Source organism: Electrona antarctica, assembly GCF_951216825.1.
Source record: "Electrona antarctica genome assembly, contig: scaffold_49, whole genome shotgun sequence".
In the NCBI taxonomy this organism is placed as follows: domain Eukaryota; kingdom Metazoa; phylum Chordata; class Actinopteri; order Myctophiformes; family Myctophidae; genus Electrona; species Electrona antarctica.
In genome coordinates this window covers 463,319-488,753 of record NW_027638103.1, presented here as the reverse complement: position 1 = coordinate 488,753, position 25,435 = coordinate 463,319, and the positions used below count along the sequence as shown (strand labels likewise).

Genomic DNA, 25,435 nt, shown 5'->3' with positions numbered 1-25,435 from the left:
CGTGGCCAGGAAAAGTTTCGACTCGGTGCAGACATGCACAGAGTTGTATTAAACCCAATACAGTGCATTATTGACAGATGCCTATGCATTGTCGAAATGTTCCCTTTCGTGCATGTAGCCTACTTATTAAGTTAACAACTGTGCTACATTATTGCATTTAGCTCCCCTCTTGTCTTTTAAAATGTAACCAAACTTGTCCACCCGTTCCACCCACGGCGCAAGTTACCATGAGCGTCAGCCCACCGTGGCCCAGTCAGTTTAGAGTTTATTTGTCCAGTCTAACTTCGAAGAGAGGGGGAGAAAGAAAAACAACAAATGATAGTCTACTTGGCAGCCCTTGTGCATGCAAATTTATGTTAGTCGCACTCGCAAACTACAGCAAGCCGCCTTTGTTTTAAATTGTCCCCCATTCGCACGTCGGCAAAGCCGTTCACACCTACGGCTGGAGATGCGCGTTTTCAATACCGTCTCACCGTGCTGCGCATCACGTGATTAAATAAAATGTGGTATCGGATTGGTGCGGGGCGTACTTGCCGATTCCGATATGACCAAATAAGGGCATATCGGAGGGCATTCCGAGTACGGGACATGCCTAGTTCTAATGCTCTGGTCCATAGCTCTAATGCTCTGGTCCATAGCTCTAATGCGTTTCATTTAGAGCTATGTTACTCTCAACTTCCGCCGCTCGCATGAATGCAGACCAGCCTCTCCTCTTTAGTGTAATTAAAAATAACGTTTTTGCTACTCACCAAAACAAAGGCGGGGTGTGTCATTAGAAAGCCTACTTTCCTTAGTGGACGCACTCTGAGCCCCCCCACCACACGTATAAACGGTACTTTTTGGCCAGAAAGGGATTTTTTTTCACCGGAGGAAAAATATTCTCTATGAGGCAATTCTCTGGGCAATATCGGTAGAGGGCACAGCGGAGTAACTAAAAGTATTTATTTCCCGGTGGAAACAAAATCCCCTTTTGGCCAAAAAGTACCGTTTATACGTGTGGTGGGGGGGAGGGGGGGGGGCTCAGAGTGCGTCCACTAAGGAAAGTAGGCCATCATCATCACCTATAAGTTCACCTTATGGTCATTAATGTTATACAGGCCACATAGAAATAGTAAATATGATGCATGATAGGTTAAATTAATAATTTGTTTATAATATGACCTAAAAGCCTAAAAGCCACATTACACTGACGTGACTTGGGGCCGATTCATACTCCCTATTTTAGAGCCGAATAAAAGTCGGTTCGGCTCTGTAGAGCCTACAATGTGACGTCATTTGAGGTTCGGGGGGGCGGGTACCGTCCTAAAGTCGGCTCTTCTGTGCTACTGAAAATTTCTGACGAGCCGAAATCATTTCGGCACTACAGCGCCGAAACAGCGGTAAAATAGGAGTATGAATCGGCCCTTGGCCAGTCAATGCGCTCCAAATTATCAAAGCTAATGGTGCTAATGTGTCACACACAATATTCAGTCCATTTAAAGCGTCAAAATAAAAATAAATCAACGGATGACTGAATAAATAAATAAATAACTGTCAGCATCTCACAGGATTCAAACTCCTCCCAATGTCAGCAGGAGCACACCAGTCTGAAGCATAGCCCAGTGTGCCATTATGTGTACTCCATCTCTGAACAGTAAATAACTCAAGAGTACAAATCCAGTTATCACAACTCAAAACAACAGACAACAGAATAGATTAACCTGAGATGTCATTCACCACTGAATGACATCTTAGTTTAGACTAGTCATTGGTTAGACATGGGTTAAGGTTAGGTTTAGGTGTGCTGCCCCGTGGGAGGTTAGGTTTAGGGTGAGGGTTTGAGATAGGTTGTATACAACCTATCTCAAACCCTCACCCTAAACCTAACCTGGTTAGACCAGTCATTAGTCCTACAACTTTAGTTGTAGGACTAATGACTGGTCTAACCAATGACTAGTCTAAACCAAAAACTGTCTAAAGTTTAAGTACTGCACGCCCCTGGCTCTCTCTCTCCTCCTCTGTCTACCTTTTTTCCGTCTATCCCTATTTCTATTTGGTATTTGGCATACTTTTTGTTTTCAAAAAGCAAGAATTTTTTTATATTTTATTTGTTCTCACTTTCTGATGGATACTCCAATGCCTGGCTTTCCGAAGTTACATCATAGGCCAGCCAAGTGTTGTCCCATCCCAGCCAAAGTCTATGGACTGTTTGTGTAGGGTAAATGTTTATAAAAACTAAAAACATTATAGGATAGGCAAGAATAACCATCCTGTGCGGTGTTGGTGATGGAAAGTTGTCGTGTGTATCTTGAATTGGCTTGATATGTGCAGTGCAGTCATGCAGATGTGAATTGACACTGATTTTGTGCCTGATTTGTAATAGGCCTACAAATATAAATCAAAGAACAAATTTAACATAATTCGATAATTTGGTCGATATTCAATCATTAAGTTCACATTGGCTTTTCAGACACTTTGCCATGCATATTTTATTATTTAGTCTCTCATTTGAAAACAAATCTAACCTATCGTATATATTTACTATTTCTGAGTAGCCTGTATAACAATGACTTATTAATTTAACAATAATTTATTAATTTAGGTGATGATATGGTTGGAGATGTTGGCAAGTTGGCAACAAGTCGTGTTGGAAATAAATGTGCCTGTGGTGATTGAGATTTTAACTTAATCTAGGTCCCATGTCCATTTTGTGTTCATGGCTGCACGGTTTTATACTCTATGATTTGACTTTGATTGCACAATACCGTCGCTAGTAATGGCGTACTGGAGTACACTCCGTGTCTAGTAAACTTTATGCTGACAAATGGAGGGTTTCGAATCCCCTCAGAAACAGACGTTATTTATTCATTCATTCATTCATCGATGTGCTTATTTTTACGCATTACATGGGCTGCATACTATATACTCCAACAATGGTGATGCATTTCTAAAGCGTAGGTAGGCTATAGTATTGTTTATATATATATATATATATATATATATATAGTAGGCTATAGTATTGTTGGAGATAGACACAGTCACAGGAAGACAGGGTTGTCTTCCTGTTTCAATAACATAACATACGGCTAGCCTCGGTCCCAGGCTTATACTCATCTGTTTTAATAACATAACATACGGCTAGCCTCGGTCCCAGGCTTATACTCATCTGTTTTAATAACATAACATACGGCTAGCCTCGGTCCCAGGCTTATACTCATCTGTTTTAATAACATAACATACGGCATATAATACACGACAGACACTGACTGGGGGGGGGGGGGTCCCGCCCCGCCCCGCGCTAAAAGAAAGCCATGAGAATGACTTATATTTGTTTGGCTGACGGCTCAGTGTATGCCCGAAGAGAGAGAGGCATTTTGAGGCCGCGGACAAGGTGTGTGTGTGCGTGTGTGCACGTGTGTGAGTGCGTGTGTGCGTGCTATGGGCACTGCAGCCTGCATGACCAGCAGACTGGCTCAGTGCCCCGGCGGCCGGCGGTGAGAAGGGATCTGAGACAGAGACTACATGCTGTCATGCGGAGCGGCGATAAATCATCATAGCGATATTGATTATTACAATGAATAAACATAAACACACCGGCCGTTTCACTCATTTGGATATGAAGAATCAACGGGTCCTCTCAACCTGTGTTGTGTTTTTAGGACTCCACCAGGTCAACGGGTCCTCTCAACCTGTGTTGTGTTTTTAGGACTCCACCAGGTCAACAGGTCCTCTCAACCTGTGTTGTGTTTTTAGGACTCCACCAGGTCAACGGGTCCTCTCAACCTGTGTTGTGTTTTTAGGACTCCACCAGGTCAACGGGTCCTCTCAACCTGTGTTGTGTTTTTAGGACTCCACCAGGTCAACGGGTCCTCTCAACCTGTGCTGGCCAGACTGAGAGGCGAGGTGATCCTTCCATGTCACGTTGACCCTCCGGTCAACATGGAGAGTAAGTCAGTGTTTTGGACCAGAGCTGACCTGGTGCCACCAGATGTGTACGCTCTCCAAGACGGACGTCCCATTACCCTTGCAGTGCACCCGTCGTACAAACGGAGGACGTCCCTGCTCCATGATAAGCTGTCTCGTGGTGACATCTCAATGAGGCTGACCGGGGTGAGCTTCTCGGACGAAGGGACCTACCGCTGTCTTGTTCCACACGTGGGCAGCAGTACGATCCAGCTCCTTGTTGGTAAGATTGAATGTTCATAATCATGACCAGTGTTGGGCTTGTTATTAACCCATTTTGGGGCGGAAACCCCTTTTGGTGTTTTAAGCATTATGTTATACTTTAGCTATTGAAAAATAGCAGATCTACAAGCAGATCTACAACCTTGTAGCGCGACACCGAGTGCCGCGCTACAAGGTCTGCTATTTACGAAAAATCTTGAAAATGTGGCCCAAATGTTTTTATATATATATATATATATATTGAACTGTTCAACTTGACTGACCTACGTGTCTCTCCACAGACCAAGAGGTGACGTACCTTCCACCGCGAGGCAGAGGCATCCGTGTGGAACTGCAACCAGACATCCGCTCTGTTCCTGACGCCGTCACCTTCATCATGTGGACGCACGCACCCGATGTAACCGCACCCTGGCTTGGTATGTGGACTGATGATGAGACAGTAGAGCTTCAAACTGATGCCTGATAGATAGAGAGAGGTAGGTAGATAGATAGATAGATAGATTGATAGATAGATGCGTAGATACGTAGATAGATAGATAGATAGATACGTAGATACGTAGATAGATACGTAGATAGATAGATTGATAGATAGATAGATAGATAGATACGTAGATAGATACGTAGATAGAGAGGTAGGTAGATATAAGATAGATCATCATTTTTCGACCGCGGTCGAGATTATGGATTTCACAATGCAACGCCAGACTTTCCGGTCCTTCATTGCCATCCCCAGTTCCTGCTTTACTGATGCATGTGTCCCTAGCGATGACATCATGGAACGACAGTTTTCTACCTCTGGTCTGCTTTGAGGCAGGACTCCAGAGAAGAAGGGAAAATATAACCTCATTGTCAGCTCTGTAGCAGTGGCCGGCAAACTGTGTTCTTCTGGATCAGACTAGTGGAGAAACACGGGGAAGGTTGGCATATATTAGATTAGTCGATGGGTGGCTCTTCCAAGACAGATTTTGCGCTCTCATTAGAAGGCGGGTGTAAGTGCCATCCAACCATTTCTCTAATTTATTTGAAAGTGTCTCGGAACCATAGAGTAGAATCGGCTCAACGGTCGTCCTAAATATTTTTTACTTTTAACATCTTACTAAGCTGGGATGACCAGATAGAAACTGTAGGCAGGTATCAATAACCTTTGATTTGTGGTCATTTAACAGCCAACAAAGTAGCAGAACGGGAACCGGATTTTAGTCTGGATTTCTACGGGACGTTTAAAAACCGCACAACACTGGACACACGCACTGGACGGCTGGTCATCGACAACATGACCGTAGAAGACATGGGGGTGTATTCTGTGGAGATCAACTACAGACCTCACCACAAGGTTTACGTGCTTAAAGAGATGAGTAAGTATGACTCGTCGTTATGGATCTATTATTGTCTGTCCTTTATGATTTGTTTTGGTATTTTATTTTATTGAAACATTTATTAGAGCATGTTTGGGATCAGCCGGTCCTCCATGTGATGGATCAGTCCAGGGGAGGGGGGGGGGGCATAATGGAGACACAAACTGATGGAGCTAAACTAAATCTCTACTATACTAAACACTAAACTGCTACTAATACTACCATAACCGACTACCAACTATATCTATTACTGACCTGAAATACAACTAAACTACTAGCCTACTAGTAAACGGACGGAACTACTAAAACTAAACTCTATACTATGAATACTACTATAATAAATACTACTACTATACTGCTACTATATGCACTGCTCAATCTGAACTAAATACTACTATAATAAATACTACTACTGCTACTATATGCTCTGCTCAATCTGAACTAAATACTACTATAATAAATACTACTACTGCTACTATATGCACTGCTCAATCTGAACTAAATACTACTATAATAAATACTACTACTGCTACTATATGCACTGCTCAATCTGAACTAAATACTACTATAATAAATACTGCTACTGCTACTATATGCACTGCTCAATCTGAACTAAATACTACTATAATAAATACTGCTACTATATGCACTGCTCAATCTGAACTAAATACTACTATAATAAATACTACTACTGCTACTATATGCACTGCTCAATCTGAACTAAATACTACTATAATAAATACTACTACTGCTACTATACGCACTGCTCAATCTGAACTAAATACTACTATAATAAATACTACTACTGCTACTATATGCACTGCTCAATCTGAACTAAATCGCTCTGAAAACTCAACTCTCAAACAACTGACTTCTCTCTCTCAATAACGTACAGTCTACTCTCCTGGCACACCGCAGCGATACGGGGCTTCAGGTCCCTGAACATGAGAACCACTGGTTTATACAACATTGAGAAACAAGACCAACTAAGCAACTACACTTTAGAAACAAGACCAAATAAACAACTACACTTTAGAAACAAGACCAAATAAGCAACTACACTTTAGAAACAAGACCAAATAAGCAACTACACTTTAGAAACAAGACCAAATAAACAACTACACTTTAGAAACAAGACCAAATAAGCAACTACACTTTAGAAACAAGACCAAATAAGCAACTACACTTTAGAAACAAGACCAAATAAGCAACTACACTTTAGAAACAAGACCAAATAAGCAACTACACTTTAGAAACAAGACCAAATAAACAACTACACTTTAGAAACAAGACAAAATAAACAACTACACTTTAGAAACAAGATCAAATAAGCAACTACACTTTAGAGACAAGACCAAATAAGCAACTACACTTTAGAAACAAGACCAAATAAGCAACTACACTTTAGAAACAAGACCAAATGAACAACTACACTTTAGAAACAAGACAAAATAAACAACTACACTTTAGAAACAAGATCAAATAAGCAACTATACTTTAGAAACAAGACCAAATAAACAACTACACTTTAGAAACAAGACCAAATAAGCAACTACACTTTAGAGACAAGACCAAATAAGCAACTACACTTTAGAAACAAGACCAAATAAGCAACTACACTTTAGAAACAAGACCAAATAAGCAACTACACTTTAGAAACAAGACAAAATAAACAACTACCCTTTAGAAACAAGATCAAATAAGCAACTACACTTTAGAGACAAGACCAAATAAGCAACTACACTTTAGAAACAAGACCAAATAAGCAACTACACTTTAGAAACAAGACCAAATAAACAACTACACTTTAGAAACAAGACCAAATAAACAACTACACTTTAGAAACAAGACCAAATAAGCAACTACACTTTAGAAACGGTAGATATTTTGATGTGGTGCAGTATCGGGCTGGGCTAAAGATGTAATCGAAATCCGGCTCATACCGCCTCCCTCTGGCCAGCCGGGGAAAGGAATAACTGCTTGGAATAACGTGTTCGCGTTCCTTCCACGCATGTTTCCAACTGGGGAAACTCCCTCTCCTGCCGGGTGAAAAGATGGGGCTTGGACTCCTCATGCATAGAAGGAAGCATGAGGTCAGTTCAGGGTCAGCAGGAGGCATGTTAACATCTCGTCGTGTGTGCGTGTGTGTGTGTGCGTGTGTGTGTGTGTGTGTGTGCGTGTGTGTGTGTGTGTGTGCGTGTGCGTGCCCGCGTGTAGATGTGTGGTGCATTAACCCATTTTGACCTGAGATCAGATTCTAAAAATGTTCTTCTACATCCTGACAGTTTTCTGAAAAAGCTGTTTCTATGTCAGTCGTTCTTTGATTTTTCAAAAATAGCAGATCTACAAGCTTGTAGATCTGCTATTTTTCAATAGCTAAATTATAACGATGTTTAAAACACCATAAGGGGTTCCCGCCCAGAATGGGTTAATTCTTCATGTGTTCATTCTGTGTCCTCAACAGAGAAAGTCCCACATCCAGAGCTATCCATCAGAATGGGTTAATTCTTCATGTGTTCATTCTGTGTCCTCAACAGAGAAAGTCCCACATCCAGAGCTATCCATCAGAATGGGTTAATTCTTCATGTGTTCATTCTGTGTCCTCAACAGAGAAAGTCCCACATCCAGAGCTATCCATCAGAACGGGTTAATTCTTCATGTGTTCATTCTGTGTCCTCAACAGAGAAAGTCCCACATCCAGAGCTATCCATCAGAATGGGTTAATTCTTCATGTGTTCATTCTGTGTCCTCAACAGAGAAAGTCCCACATCCAGAGCTATCCATCAGAATGGGTTAATTCTTCAAGTGTTCATTCTGTGTCCTCAACAGAGAAAGTCCCACATCCAGAGCTATCCATCAGAATGGGTTAATTCTTCATGTGTTCATTCTGTGTCCTCAACAGAGAAAGTCCCACATCCAGAGCTATCCATCGTGGCTCCATGTGACTCCAACTCCAGCAGCTGCACGCTGCACTGCGTCGGAGACGTCACAGAGTCGGCCGTGGTCACCTATCGATGGAGGTTCCACGATGAGAAATGGACTCGACCCAAACCCAACGAGACCAGGATCTACAACGATGAGGAATGGAGCGAACCCGACTCCCGGGCGGTGACGATCAGCAACGACGAGGAAGGGAGAAAAGTTAAAAGAATATCCTGTGCGATAAAGAACTGGTTCAGTGTGGAGCAGAGCGAGGCTGTAGACAACCCGCTTTACAGAGGTACGTAGTTTACTGATACTGTGTGTACACACACACACACACACACACACACACACACACACACACACACACACACACACACACACACACACACACACACACACACACACATTGCCCAGGGGTTTCCATCCATGTTGTTAAATGACAGGACACAGCTAGTAGTACAACACTTGTTTACTAGTCCCCGGAAGTCTGATACATGCAAAGCATGCTGGGCCTTGTAGTCTATCGCATACATAGCCCTACTGCCACACATGTCTCCTGGGCCTTGTAGTCTATCGCATACATAGCCCTACTGCCACACATGTCTCCTCCCAAAGCATGCTGGGCCTTGTAGTCTATCGCATACATAGCCCTACTGCCACACATGTCTCCTCCCATTTGCCAGCCTTGCCAGTAGTTATCAAAGTGCGGTCCGGGGACCCCCAGGGGTCCTTGAGGGGTTGCTAGGGGGACTATGATTATTGAATCCTATTGGCTGGGCTTTAAACAGCCATAACTCCAGTTTACAGCATGCTAAAGGTCCCAAACCTCATGGGTGGTCCAAACCTCATGGGTGGTCTTACAGCATGCTAAAGGTCCCGAACCTCATGGGTGGTCCAAACCTCATGGGTGGTCTTACAGCATGCTAAAGGTCCCAAACCTCATGGGTGGTCTTACAGCATGCTAAAGGTCCCGAACCTCATGGGTGGTCCAAACCTCATGGGTGGTCTTACAGCATGCTAAAGGTCCCAAACCTCATGGGTGGTCTTACAGCATGCTAAAGGTCCCGGACCTCATGGGTGGTCCAAACCTCATGGGTGGTCTTACAGCATGCTAAAGGTCCCAAACCTCGTGGGTGGTCCAAACCTCATGGGTGATCTTACAGCATGCTAAAGGTCCCGAACCTCATGGGTGGTCCAAACCTCATGGGTGGTCTTACAGCATGCTAAAGGTCCCAAACCTCATGGGTGGTCTAACAGCATGCTAAAGGTCCCAAACCTCATGGGTGGTCTAACAGCATGCTAAAGGTCCCAAACCTCATGGGTGGTCTAACAGCATGCTAAAGGGCCCAAACCTCATGGGTGGTCCAAACCTCATGGGTGGTCCAAACCTCATGGGTGGTCCAAACCTCATGGGTGGTCTAACAGCATGCTAAAGGTCCCAAACCTCATGGGTGGTCTAACAGCATGCTAAAGGTCCCAAACCTGATGGGTTGTCCAAACCTCATGGGTGGTCCAAACCTCATGGGTGGTCCAAACCTCATGGGTGGTCTAACAGCATGCTAAAGGTCCCAAACCATGGGTGGTCTAACAGCATGCTAAAGGTCCCAAACCTCATGGGTGGTCTAACAGCATGCTAAAGGTCCCAAACCTCATGGGTGGTCTAACAGCATGCTAAAGGTCCCAAACCTCATGGGTGGTCTAACAGCATGCTAAAGGTCCCAAACCTCATGGGTGGTCTAACAGCATGCTAAAGGTCCCAAACCTCGTGGGTGGTCTAACAGCATGCTAAAGGTCCCAAACCTCATGGGTGGTCCAAACCTCATGGGTGGTCTTACAGCATGCTAAAGGTCCCAAACCTCATGGGTGGTCTTACAGCATGCTAAAGGTCCCGGACCTCATGGGTGGTCCAAACCTCATGGGTGGTCTTACAGCATGCTAAAGGTCCCAAACCTCGTGGGTGGTCCAAACCTCATGGGTGGTCTTACAGCATGCTAAAGGTCCCGAACCTCATGGGTGGTCCAAACCTCGTGGGTGGTCTAACAGCATGCTAAAGGTCCCAAACCTCATGGGTGGTCTAACAGCATGCTAAAGGTCCCAAACCTCGTGGGTGGTCTAACAGCATGCTAAAGGTCCCAAACCTCATGGGTGGTCTAACAGCATGCTAAAGGTCCCAAACCTCATGGGTGGTCTAACAGCATGCTAAAGGTCCCAAACCTCATGAGTGGTCTAACAGCATGCTAAAGGTCCCAAACCTCATGGGTGGTCTAACAGCATGCTAAAGGTCGCAGAGGAATCGAAAAGGTGAAGTCATTTTCTTTTCTAGTTTTGTTTTTATATTTCTGTCTTTCAGCTCCTAAAGAACCACCAGGCAGAGGAAGACCGGGGCTTATTGTTACTGTCGTCATGTACGCAGCAGCACTGGCAGCTCTATACGGGAACAGGACACACAGTAAGTATTTAGCCCATTTTGACCTGAGGACGATTCTACAAATGCCTTCTAATTCCTGACAGTTTTCTGAAAACCAAAGATTTTAGTTAAAAACGTTAGATTAAAAAAAAAATAGCAGATCTACAAGCTCATAGCGCGGCACCGAGTGCCGCGCTATGAACTTGTAGATCTGCTATTTTTCGTAATGCTTAAAACACCAAAAGGGGTTCCCGCCCAAAATGGGTTAACACGATCTCTGTCACAGCACACGCGAGGTCTCGGGATTCGTACCCGCACGCGCCTTTGCCAACGCGATATCTCACTGACCAATCACTGTCTCACATCTCACTGACCAATCACTGTCTCTCATCTCACTGACCAATCACTGTCTCATCTCACTGACCAATCACTGTCTCTCATCTCACTGACCAATCACTGTCTCACATCTCACTGACCAATCACTGTCTCTCATCTCACTGACCAATCACTGTCTCTCATCTCACTGACCAATCACTGTCTCACATCTCACTGACCAATCACTGTCTCTCATCTCACTGACCAATCACTGTCTCACATCTCACTGACCAATCACTGTCTCACATCTCACTGACCAATCACTGCCTCACATCTCACTGACCAATCACTGTCTCTCATCAGCTTTGACAGCAGAACTCGAGGCAAGACGGGAGAGGGAGAGGGAGAGGGAGAGGGCCGCCGCCAAACTGAGAGGTCTGTCTGTCTGTCTGTCTGTCTGTCTGTCTGTCTGTCTGTCTGTCTGTCTGTCTGTCTGTCTGTCTGTCTGTCTGTCTGTCTGTCTGTCTGTCTCTCTCTCTCTCAGGCTGTTAAACATAGAATTTATTTGTTCGCTACAGGTCTGTTGGAGAGAACACCAGGATATCGTCACATCACTGACTATGAAGAGCAGCTTCAACGCAACATGAACAGTTCATATCTGAGTGTAAATTTGGGCACACAGACTGAGGTCGTGTTTAAAAACGTCTTCACCCCGCTCTACAATGTAGACATCGAAAGAACAGACATCCACAGCCATCATGAGGTCAGACAGATGGAGATGAAGAAGGCAGGACAGGGAACAGAAATCCAACTGGGTCAGATGTTCAAAGACCTTTCTGGACTAATCAAAAGAACAGTGCTGACCGTTGGGTGTGCAGGAGTTGGAAAAACGTTTCTCGTACACAAATTTATGTCTGACTGGGCCAAGAAATGTTTCTCCCAAGATCCACACCTCGTGTTCCCGCTCAAGTTCCGGCAGTTAAATCTGCTCAAGGGACAGAAGTTTACTTTGGCACAGCTAATTCACTGCTGCATCGCGGAAACCAGATTTATTGAGGAAGACGTTCTTAATCTTATCTTCACTGAATTGCAGACGGCAAGAGACTACAACGACCTCCCCTTCAAAGTCATGTTTGTTCTGGATGGTTATGATGAAAATAATTTCCAGTTTGATTTCAAAACAGAAATTGGCCTCATGAATGTCAACAACTCTTACCCAGTGGAAGTTCTCCTTGTAAACCTCATCAAGGGGAAGCTCCTCCCCTCTGCTCGCATCTGGATAACCTCGCGACCTGTAGCAGCCAATCAGATCCCTAAGGAGTTTGTAAACGGGATGACAGAAGTACGAGGGTTCATCACAGATGACCAGAAGACGGAGTTCTTCATGAAGACGTTCAGTGATGAGACCCAGGCCAGATCAATCTTCTCTTACATCAAAGAATCAAAGATGCTCCTCACCATGTGTGAACTCCCAGTCTTCTGTTGGATCCTTGCTACCGTTGTGAAGAACATGGGGACGACATTCAGGCTGCCCAAAACCCTGGTTGAGCTGTTCTGCCACTTCCTGATGGGTGAGATGCAGCGGCAGAATCCTGCACTAGGCGAGGCAGACAGAGAGAAGCTCATAAAGGATGCAGGAAAAGTTCTTCTGAAGCTGGCCAAGCTGGCGTTTCACCAACTGATCAAAGGCAACATCATTTTCTATGAGGAGGACCTGAAGGCGTGTGGTCTTGATGTGAAAAAGGACTTGAAAAACCTGGGCTTTTGCACAACCTTCTTCAAAGAAGACGGTTTGTTCTTCCACAAAACGGTCTACTGCTTCGTTCATCTGAGCATCCAGGAGTTTCTGGCTGCAGTCTACCTGTCCCACTGTTTCACACAGAGGAACAAGAGGCAAATGTTCACAAAGAGAAACAAGAACATTGAGGTCCTGAAAGCATTCCTGGAAGACAGCTGTTTCAACAGTAACAGTTCCCTGTCTGACTTCCTGGAGGCTGCTATGGAGAAAACCCTGACGAGTGAGAGTGGTCAACTGGACCTCTTTGTCCGTTTCCTTCATGGTCTCTCACTGCAGTCCAACCAGAGTCTGTTAGGAGGCCTGCTGGGTCAGACACAGAACAGTCCAGAGGATCCAGAGATCCAGAGAGCCATCACCAACCTGAAGAAGATGAATGATCTTGATGCCTCTCCTGACAGATGTATCAACATCTTCCACTGTCTGATGGAGATGAACGACCCGTCAGTCAGTCGGGGGATCCAACAGTACCTGGAGTCAGAGAATAGCTCAGGGAAGAAACTCACTGTGCCTCAGTGTTCAGCTCTGGCCTCCATGCTGCTGATGTCAGAGGAGGTTCTGGAGGAGTTGGACCTGAAGAAATACAACACATCAAAGGAGGGGCGATGGAGACTGGTCCCAGCTGTGAGGAACTGCACAACAGCCAGGTTAGTAGTGTGAATGTTAACATGTTAGATCACTATATATGAGAGAGAGAGAGAGAGAGAGAGAGAGAGAGAGAGAGAGAGAGAGAGAGAGAGAGAGAGAGAGAGAGAGAGAGAGAGAGAGAGAGAGAGAGAGAGAGAGAGAGAGAGAGAGAGAGAGAGAGAGAGAGAGAGAGAGAGAGAGAGAGAGAGAGAGAGATGGCATGCGGCGGCATGCGGCCGTCTGTTGACAGAACATTTATTCACTTCACTGCCATAGAGTGGAACAACAGATCGTTTTCATTATTTAATGTTTGTATTACAAGTGTTACTCACTGCCGCTATTTGCTTAGTATAAAAGTATCCAAACACTCACACATTTCAGTCAGCACCACAAGGAACCTCCTTGACAGTGAACATGGTCTGTTCTGTTTTGATCATCTCTGATTTTACATTTAATCTGTAATTACAGACTTGCTGGCTGTGACCTCGGAGAGGAACACATTGAAGTTGTGGCTTCAGCTCTCAGCTCCAATCCGTCCCATTTGAGAGAACTGGACCTGAGTGGAAACGACTTGAAGGATTCTGGACTGGATCTCATCTGTGCTGCACTGAAGAGCCCAAACTGTTGTCTGGAGACTCTCAGGTCAGATTCATTTAACATTTTTTTATTTTATTATTATTATTTGGTTAATTAAAGTTCTGTTATAGTAAGTGATTATAATGTAGTTATGATGGTAGTCTTTATGCTGAGATACCACATTTAAAACCTAAAAACCTCTGAGTGGTTCAATGTGTTTTGTTGTCAGAGTGTCATCCCCTAGTTTTGAATTTTGAATTTATATTAACTTTTTCACTGCTATCTACATTTATAAACGTAGCTAGGCTAACGGTACCTAATGGTGCTAACTATGCGTATGTGCGTAGACAACCGTATACTCCATATATGAAAGCGTAGTAGCATAGCTTACTTTATAATTAACCCATTTTGGGCGGGAACCCCTTTTGGTGTTTTAATCCATTTTGGGCAGGAACCCCTTTTGGTGTTTTAATCCATTTTGGGCAGGAACCCCTTTTGGTGTTTTAATCCATTTTGGGCGGGAACCCCTTTTGGTGTTTTAAACATTATGTTATAATTTAGCCATTGAAAAATAGCAGATCTACAAGCTCGTAGCTTGTAGATCTGCTATTTTTGAAAAATCGTTAAAATGTGGCGCAAATCTTTGAATATATATTTCAGAGCGAACATTTTTAACTAAAATATTTGCTTCTGGGGGGTCCCTGGAACTACATATTTTCAGATGGGGGTCCGTGGCCCAATAGAGATAATTCTGGGGGTCCTTGACATGAAAAAGGTTGAGCACCACTGACATAGAAACATAGGTTTTTCAGAAAAAATTTAGGATTTAGAAGCCTTTTTTTTTAATCGACCTCAGTCCAAAATGGGTTAATAGCGTTTCTGTGCTTTCTCAGTAAGAAGAAAGTGTCCAGAGATATGAGGGACTGAGACAGACTAGTCTTCAGTAACCAGGCTTTTATTGTGTGTGTGTGTGTGTGTGTGTGTGTGTGTGTGTGTGTGTGTGTGTGTGTGTGTGTGTGTGTGTGTGTGTGTGTGTGTGTGTGTGTGTGTGTGTGTGTGTGTGTGTGTGTGTGTGTGTGTGTGTGTGTCTGTCTGTAGACTCTCAGGTCAGATTAATTTAACTTTTTTATTGTGATTTGGTACATTAAAGTTTTGTTATAGTAAGTGATTATAATGTAGTTATGATGGTGGTAGTATTCTCCCGGAGACCACAGAACCGCTCATACAGCAGGTCACAACGGGACTGAATGTCGTAAACCTGTCAAGTAAGGAGCTCAGCCACGCCCACCTGTCATTACTAAGCAGAGGTTTAAGTTTTGTTCCTACTAATCAATCAAGTGACTTTGATGTGAAAGTGGATTTGTTTAAATTCTTCAGACAAATACGTCTGAGAGAATTTGTTATGCCTAGTTCTGATTCGGCTGTGGCCCCATCTCTCCCTTCTGACGCTAATGTTACTGCCATGCCTACTCCATTCAGAAATAAAAGCACCTTTATCCCTCCTAGCAATCGCAATGCGTCTATTGAAACTTATTGTAGACTGGTTGAACAAGAGATAATGTCACTGTTACAAGAAAAAGATGCACACATATCTCATTGTAATCTTAATATAGACGAGAAGCAAAGCTTTGCTTGATCTCAAGTCTGATAATTACATTGTAATTAAAGAGGCTGATAAAGGGGGCGCTGTTGTTTTGCTCAATAAATGTGATTATGTCATGGAATGTCAGACAGTTACTGGATGAAACCTCTTACACAAAACTTCCCAGTAATCCTGTTACTTCAAGGGTACAGTAAATGACTCTACAAGGTTTTTTACGTTCTGGTGAGATTACAAAAAAGGAATTTGAATTTCTTAATAAACAGCATCCTAAGACACCAGTGTTCTATATTTTACCTAAACTTCATAAAAACTTTGAGAAACCCCCAGGTCGCCCCATTATATCGGGCATCGACTCAGTAACAGCACCTCTCTCTTCTTTTGTAGACTTTTTTTATTAAACCTTTTAATGAACTCCTCCCGTCCTATGTGAAAGACACAGGTCACATGATATCCATTGTTGAAAACCTTGAACCCTTAAGAGCAGATACCTTTCTGGTCACGCTGGATGTAGAGTCGCTGTACACAAATGTACCTCACGAAGGCGGCATCCAGGCCCTGGAACATTTCCTATTAGAGCGCCCTACCTCAGCCATACCCTCTAACTCGTGCATTGTCAATCTGGCTGAGCTAGTACTTACACACAATTACTTCATGTTTCAGGATGACTATTTTCTACAAAAGAGGGGTGTAGCGATGGGGTCACCTATGGCCCCTAATTACGCAGCCCTGTATGTTGGGTACCTAGAGAAATCAAAGATTCTCAATCCTGCTCAAAACCCATTGTTAGCTAATATAACTCTTTGGAAAAGAAAATGGTACAAGAGAACAACTTAATAACTTTTTTTTGTTTGTTCAGATCATCTGAAATTTACCATGTCTTTTGATTTTCATTCTTTGAACTTTCTGGATCTACTGATCTGCAGGGGAGAAGATGGTGTTTTATATACTGACCTCTACACTAAGCCTACTGACCGAAACAGCCTACTGAGAGCTGACAGTTGTCACCCGCTACATCTAAAAAACAGCCTACCATATAGCCAATTTTGCAGAGTCAAACGTATTTGCAATAAACCTACGGATTTGAACCGGCATTTGATAAAAATGCAGGCTAAATTTAAAGAACGGGGCTATTCCAATACCCAGATTGACAACACCCTGGATAAGATCAATCATAAACCTAGGTCTGATTTATTTCACAGACGGTCAGAAAACAAGACTCAGTCAACCATCTTCTCCACTACCTATTCTAAAACAAGACTCAGTCAACCATCTTCTCCACTACCTATTCTAAAACAAGACTCAGTCAACCATCTTCTACACTACCTATTCTAAAACAAGACTCAGTCAACCATCTTCTACACTACCTATTCTAAAGTGTCTGAAAATTTCAGTCATATTATAAAAAAACACTGGCATATTTTACAATCGGATTCACTATTTAATAACACCTTTTCCAAACCTCCTGATTGTTTTCTCTCGTGGTCAGAATCTTAGAAATCACTTGGTCAAGTCCGATTTACCCCCTGTCCCAACCCCCACTCAACGTGTATTGGCTCCTATCCCTAATGGCAACTATAAATGTGGCTCCTGCGCTCAATGCAACAGCACTCGCAAATGTCATAAATTTAAGCATCCTCATTCTGGTAAAAATATCCCCATCAGAGGCATTATTACCTGCACAACTAGGGCTGTCATTTACCTTCTGACATGCCCGTGTGGCAAGGCGTATGTAGGTATGACTTCTCGTGAATTAAAAGCACGCATAGCTGAGCACCGCAGCACTATTCGGTGCAAGAATATTATATATCCTGTTGCCGCCCATTTTGTGGAAGCCAACCACCCTGTATCCTCTCTACACTATATAGGCATAGAAAAAGTGTCTGTACCTAGAAGAGGAGGACAGATTGATCAGCTTCTGCTTAAACGTGGAGCTTTCTGGATTCAGTCCTTAAAAACACTATCTCCTCTTGGCCTTAATGTAGATTTTGACCTCAAATCCTTTTTGTAAAAACAAAATACAATTAAAATATTTTTGTACCTAATACTTAACCTTTTAATTATTCTTTGGTAAACCCATCTTTTAACCCTAATTGTAATGGCCGCCTTCCCCCTTTTCACCTGCAGGTGACCTATAACTATACTGTAGGCTTACTCCATCATAAAGAGGGGCATTCAGGTCTATTGTCAGTAGATGGATTTAATCCACAACAAATCTTTGAATATTTTTCTATATCGATTGCATTGAATGTATTTTATTTTGTATACATTTTGTATAGATTTCGCTGTTGTATGGTTCTATTATTTCACAATTGTATATCTGTTGTATTTCTCAGATACATTTTAGTGTCTCTATGACAAGGAATGTATATTCCAGAGCCCCTTATGAGGCCTTATAGTCATCTTTGAGATAAACTCCTTTTGTATGTGAACTTGAGACACCACATGACCTTGATCCCTACCTCTCATATCATAGGGACAGGTCTTACTTAACCCGTGTTCCCCTACCCCCTTCTGATTGGTTGCATGACTCTCTGGCACCATACTTAAGTGTGAACCATTATGTGCTCTGTATTCCCTGATGAAGGCTTAACCGCCGAAACGTTGGATTCATTTTTGTCTTACCTGCTGTCCTAATAAAATATTGGCACTCTGGCTATTGGCGTGTGCGGCCACCTTCTTGTTTTTTCAAGATTTCCTCTAATGAACACATATGTGAACACGGACAATGCTGTTCCTTGGAGTGGTTGCACCACTCAAAAATCGTGAAAATGCAACACAAATCTTTGAATATATATATTCTTTCAGAAGACTTTTTTTGTTTCGACGTCAGGCCTAAATGGGTTAAACATTATGTTATAATTTAGCTATTGAAAAATAGCAGATCTACAAGCTCATAGCGCGCCACCGAGTGGCACGCTACGAGCTTGTAGGTCTGCTATTTTTTTTAAATGTGGCGCAAATCTTTGAATATATATTTCAGAGCGAACATTTTTAACTAAAATATTTGCTTCTGGGGGGTCCCTGGAACTACATATTTTCAGATGGGGGTCCGTGGCCCAATAGAGAGAATTCTGGGGGTCCTTGACACATGAAAAAGGTTGAGCACCAAGGGAGAGCAGCTTTATCTGTGGGTCTGTGGGAGAGCAGCTTTTTCTGTGGCTCTGTGGGAGAGCAGCTTTTTCTGTGGCTCTGTGGGAGAGCAGCTTTATCTGTGGCTCTGTGGGAGAGAGCAGCTTTATCTGTGGCTCTGTGGGAGAGAGCAGCTTTATCTGTGGCTCTGTGGGAGAGCAGCTTTATCTGTGGCTCTGTGGGAGAGCAGCTTTATCTGTGGCTCTGTGGGAGAGCAGCTTTATCTGTGGCTCTGTGGGAGAGAGCAGCTTTATCTGTGGCTCTGTGGGAGAGCAGCTTTATCTGTGGCTCTGTGGGAGAGCAGCTTTATCTGTGGCTATGTGGGAGAGAGCAGCTTTATCTGTGGCTCTGTGGGAGAGAGCAGCTTTATCTGTGGCTCTGTGGGAGAGCAGCAGAGCTGTGGAGGCTGTCATGACCATATAAACTCTAGATAGCTCACCCGCGCTGTTGGCCAATGGAGAGCGACGTCGTTACGTGGCGGCCATCTTACCTCGGGCCACATAACATTGTGTCTATGGGGCATGTACTCTTAAATGACCATAACTTGCTCAATTTTCAACCGATTTTCAAACGGTTTGGTTTGTTATAAACGTCAGATGTCCGCATACTTATATGCTTTTATACGACGTTCATATAAAAAAAATTAAGCAGATAAGCGTACTGAATCATAGCCACGTTGACAACGTTGGTAATAAACCAACCCGTTTGTAAATCCGTCAAGATTTGAGCGAGTTATGACTGTTTCAGTTTGAGCTGCCATTGAACATACTGTACTGTAGCCCCGAAAATGAAATGAAATGAAATCTATATTTACCCAGGGTATCTGGGCTAAGCTCAAGAACTTGTTTCCAGCCAGGCCCTGCTCATAGAACACATTTCATCGTAGTGGTTCAATGCCTTGTTCAAGGTCACTTCAGCGGTGGTAATTTTAACGTGTCGGACGGCTGATTCGAACTAGGAACCTTCCGGTATCAAGACCGCGCCGCTATCCGTTCGGCCACCGCTGCCACGAAGTAAGATGGCTGCCGGGTGAACGACGTCAGAAACTCCGCCTTGAGCCATCTAGAGTTTATATATATCTATGGTCATGACAGGGCCAGGGGGCGGGCCGTGACTGTGTGTGTGTGTGTAGGTAGGTAGGATTGGCTGTCAATCAAACAGCCGGGCAGAGAGGGGGAAATCAAATCAATGCGGTGCGGATAGTTTAGTGAAACACCCACCAAAACAAAACAACGCACGAAACACAGTACAACGAGTTAGCGTCTTAGCTAAAACATGGAGGAGAAAGGGGAAGAAAATGAAGTGCAGTTACAACAAGCACAGGGAAACTATTTATCCGTGGGTGAAGAAGCCATGCAGTGCAAGGCATATTGAAAGAGTCTTCTGTGACATTTGTAATTAGAGTCGTTTCTCAGTGACACACGGAGGAGGTGAATAACGACGTGAAGCAACGTGTTGATCAAAAGGAGGCTTCACGGTGCATGGACACGTTTGTACTAAAACCAAAACAAGAAGAAAAGGTAACAGCAGCTGAACTAACTAGTGTTACCACACAGTACAACTGAGAGACTTTCAGACTTGTAATGGACAACATAAACACCTAAAAACACCTACAAAGTGTATATCCTGGCTGTGCTGCTATGGTGGAGAAGTGTGTTTACAATTTAATTTATTATGAGTTGCTTCCAACGCTGACCTATTTTATTTTATCTTTTATTTATTTTACCTGTATAATTTCAAAATAATTTGCAGTAGTTGGCTTTGTTAGGAGGAGGACACTTTGATAAAGTATTTATTTATTGGTTCCTTATTGGTTGTTATTCATGCCTTCACAATCAAATCAAAGCCCCTTGGTTGGTTGGTTGGTTGGTTGGTCCAGTTGTATTGGTTGGTTGGTGAATTGTCCAGTTGTATTGGTTGGTTGGTTGGTGTATTGTACAGTTGTATTGGTTGGTTGGTTGGTTGGTGTATTGTCCAGTTGTATTGGTTGGTTGGTTGGTTGGTGAATTGTCCAGTTGTATTGGTTGGTTGGTTGGTGTATTGTCCAGTTGTATTGGTTGGTTGGTTGGTTGGTGTATTGTCCAGTTGTTTTGTTGGTGTATTGTCCAGTTGTATTGGTTGGTTGGTTGGTGTATTGTGTATTGGTTGGTTGGTTGGTCTATTGTCCTGTTTGTCCAATAATAGTTCATTTAAATGCATTTCTGTTAAGTTTATTTTATTTGCATAGTAGTTCTATTATAGTTATTATCATCATAGTCCTATTATGTGCTACTGAATCAACCAGATGGCAAAGCATAGATATGCTATGTGAGCGGCAGAATAGAAATGTCTAATTGAGGAATAGAAATGTTATTATTTTTGTTTTCGTATACACATTATTCACGCCCACGACACAACCCTGCATGTGTCCCACATTGTCCCACACAAACACACTCTTTGTCCCACATCTGGTTAGTTGGGATCTGGTCACCCTATTGGTTGGTTTAGATAAGAAGAGTCTGACGACCGCAAGGTACATTAATACAAGTAAATGTGAAAAAGTTGACACCAAAAGCCAGACAGAGGGCTTGTTTCCAGTTTGTTTTTTAATAAACAATCAAACTCAGCATTTTGCCTGCCTATTTGTTCAGTGGAAACTTGATCATGAAGTTGATAAAAACATGAATAAAAAAAAGTAGTGTCCATGTAGCTAGCTACTTTTGCCATGTAGCTTATAGTGTAGCTTGCTACAATTCTCTGGGGATAGCTTCCGTTGAGCTATATTTAATAGAGAGTAACTGGTAGTGTAGCTTACTACATTTTCCAAGTAGCTTGCCCATCACTGCTTACTTTATAATTAACCCATTTTGGGCGGGAACCCCTTTTGGTGTTTTAAACATTATGTTATAATTTAGCTATTGAAAAATAGCAGATCTACAAGCTCATAGCGCGCCACCGAGTGGCGCGCTACGAGCTTGTAGGTCTGCTATTTTTGAAAAATCGTTAACATGTGGCGCAAATCTTTGAATATATATTTCAGAGTGAACATTTTTAACAAAAATATTTGCTTCTGGGGGGTCCCTGGAACTACATATTTACAGATGGGGGTCCGTGGCCCAATAGAGAGAATTCTGGGGGTCCTTGACATGAAAAAGGTTGAGCACCACTGACATAGAAACATAGGTTTTTCAGAAAAATGTTAGGATTTAGAAGCCTTGTTTTTTTAATCGACCAAAATGGGTTAATAGCGTTTCTGTGCTTTCTCAGTATGAAGAAAGTGTCCAGAGATATGAGGGACTGAGACAAACTAGCCTTCAGTAGCCAGGCTTTTATTTCCGTTCACATCGGCAGAGTAGAGAGAGGAAGACGGACGGACTTGTAGACTGTGTGTGTGTGTGTGTGTGTGTGTGTGTGTGTGTGTGTGTGTGTGTGTGTGTGTGTGTGTGTGTGTGTGTGTGTGTGTGTGTGTGTGTGTGTGTGTGTGTGTGTGTGTGTGTGTGTGTGTGTGTGTGTGTGTGTGTGTGTTCTGCACACGCCCAGTGTGTGGATAGGCCAATCACAATGATTGACACATAGGAGGAACAATGAGAAACTGTAGCCTCGCATAGCCAGCGTTGGGAAGTACCAACTACAAGTGAAAGCAACAGAGGAGTATTATTAGACAAAGTTCGACTGAATTTAAAAAAGCTGCAGTAAAACATAAAAACCCAGACTATTTTATTATCAGAATTGGATCACCCTCCCTTGGACTCGAAATACAATTATCTCACCCTCCCTCTGACTACAATTAGAAAGGCATCACCCTCCCCTATTGTCCTCCAGGTCCCCCTTTTCCTACATTTCAACTGGTCCCTTTAGAACATGCCATTGTGATTCACATTGAATGTGATTCACATTCAATGTGAATCACATTCAATGTGAATCACATTCAATGTGATTCACATTGAAAATGTAGTGTTCTACTGTTGACCAGCGTGAACTTTGGACCAATAGCCTATCTATCTTTTAAGTGGAAAAAATTATGCTTTTACGAGCCAATTAAAATTGCAGTTTTATGAAAATTCTTCTTCTGCTGGTTGCAAGTAGGCTCTCTATCCAGGAATATGTATTTTATTGGTTTTAATCACCCTCTCCCTCTCTCTCTCCCGCTCCCCCTCTCTCTCCCTCTCCCTAACCCTCTCCCTCTCCCTCCCCCTCTCCCTAACCCTCTCCCTCCCCCTCTCCCTCTCTCTCTCTCTCTCTCTCTCTCTCTCTCCTCATCTGGTTGTATTCATTTAGACTGGAGAACTGCTCCTTGTCAGAGAGAGGATGTGAAGTTGTGGCTTCAGCTCTCAGCTCCAATCCGCCTCATTTGAGAGAACTGGACTTGAGTGGAAACGTCTTGAAGGATTCCGGACTGGATCTCATCTGTGCTGCACTGAAGAGCCCAAACTGTTGTCTGGAGACTCTCAGGTCAGATTCATTTAACTTTTTTATTGTGATTTGGTTCAGTAAAGTTCTGTTATAGTAAGTGATTATAATGTAGTTATGATGGTGGTAGTATTTGAAGAGTGTGGATGAGGTTAATATCATGGTAACTCACACTGACCATAATATTGATAAGATACAGTGACTAATGTATGTAGTCTTTATGCTGAGATACCACATTTAAAACCTAAACACCTCTGAGTGGTTCAATGTGTTCTGTTGTCATCCCCTAGTTTTGAATTTTGAATTTATATTCACTTTTTCACTGCTATCTACATTTATAAACGTAGCTAGGCTAACGGTACCTAATGGTACTAACTACGCGTATGTGCGTAGATAACCGTATACTCCATATATGAAAGCGTAGTAGCATAGCTTACTTTATAATTAACCCATTTTGGGCGGGAACCCCTTTTGGTGTTTTAATCCATTTTGGGCGGGAACCCCTTTTGGTGTTTTAATCCATTTTGGGCGGGAACCCCTTTTGGTGTTTTAAACATTATGTTATAATTTAGCCATTGAAAAATAGCAGATCTACAAGCTCGTAGCTTGTAGATCTCCCCTGTTGTCCTCCAGGTCCCCCTTTTCCTACATTTCAACTGGTCCCTTTAGAACATGCCATTGTGATTCACATTGAATGTGATTCACATTCAATATGATTCATATTCAATGTGATTCACATTCAATGTGATTCACGTTGAAAATGTAGTGTTCTACTGTTGACCAGCGTGAACTTTGGACCAATAGCCTATCTATCTTTTAAGTGGAAAAAATTATGCTTTTACGAGCCAATTAAAATTGCAGTTTTATGAAAATTCTTCTTCTGCTGGTTGCAAGTAGGCTCTCTATCCAGGAATATGTATTTTATTGGTTTTAATCACCCTCTCCCTCTCTCTCTCCCGCTCCCCCTCTCTCTCCCTCTCCCTAACCCTCTCCCTCTCCCTCCCCCTCTCCCTAACCCTCTCCCTCCCCCTCTCCCTCTCTCTCTCTCTCCCTCTCCCTAACCCTCTCCCTAACCCTCTCCCTCTCCCTCCCCCTCTCCCTAACTCTCTCCCTCCCCCCCTCTCTCTCTCTCTCTCTCTCTCTCTCTCTCTCTCTCTCTCTCTCTCTCTCTCTCTCTCTCTCTCTCTCTCCTCATCTGGTTGTATTCATTTAGACTGGAGAACTGCTCCTTGTCAAAGAGAGGATGTGAAGTTGTGGCTTCAGCTCTCAGCTCCAATCCGTCCCATTTGAGAGAACTGGACTTGAGTGGAAACGTCTTGAAGGATTCTGGACTGGATCTCATCTGTGCTGCACTGAAGAGCCCAAACTGTTGTCTGGAGACTCTCAGGTCAGATTCATTTAACTTTTTTATTGTGATTTGGTTCATTAAAGTTCTGTTATAGTAAGTGATTATAATGTAGTTATAATGGTGGTAGTATTTGAAGAGTGTGGATGAGGTTAATATCATGGTAACTCACACTGACCATAATATTGATAAGATACAGTGACTAATGTATGTAGTCTTTATGCTGAGATACCACATTTAAAACCTAAACACCTCTGAGTGGTTCAATGTGTTTTGTTGTCATCCCCTAGTTTAGAATTTTGAATTTATATTCACTTTTTCACTGCTATCTACATTAAACGTAGCTAGGCTAACGGTACCTAATGGTGCTAACTACACGTATGTGCGTAGACAACCGTATACTCCATATATGAAAGCGTAGTAGCATAGCTTACTTTATAATTAACCCATTTTGGGCGGGAACCCCTTTTGGTGTTTAATCCATTTTGGGCGGGAACCCCTTTTGGTGTTTTAACCCATTTTGGGCGGGAACCCCTTTTGGTGTTTTAAACATTATGTTATAATTTAGCCATTGAAAAATAGCAGACCTACAAGCTCGTAGCTTGTAGATCTGCTATTTTTGAAAAATCGTTAAAATGTGGCGCAAATCTTTGAATATATATTTCAGAGCGAACATTTTTAACTAAAATATTTGCTTCTGGGGGGTCCCTGGAACTACATATTTTCAGATGGGGGTCCGTGGCCCAATAGAGAGAATTCTGGGGGTCCTTGATATGAAAAAGGTTGAGCACCACTGACATAGAAA

The 25,435-nt window shown here is 42.9% G+C and overlaps 1 protein-coding gene across 1 annotated transcript in view; it reads left to right on the top strand.

Moving 5' to 3' along the window:
• Positions 1-12,076: 12,076 nt before the first annotated feature.
• Positions 12,077-25,435, top strand: part of LOC306918390 (uncharacterized protein) — a gene marked incomplete at both ends in the record, with an annotated part of 91,113 nt that continues 77,754 nt past the window's right edge. Inside the window, 4 exons of the mRNA XM_079531289.1 lie at positions 12,077-13,608; positions 14,057-14,230; positions 23,154-23,327; positions 24,499-24,672. Coding sequence (XP_079387415.1) covers positions 12,077-13,608; positions 14,057-14,230; positions 23,154-23,327; positions 24,499-24,672 — 2,054 coding nt within the window. The remainder of the gene's footprint in view (positions 13,609-14,056; positions 14,231-23,153; positions 23,328-24,498; positions 24,673-25,435) is intronic.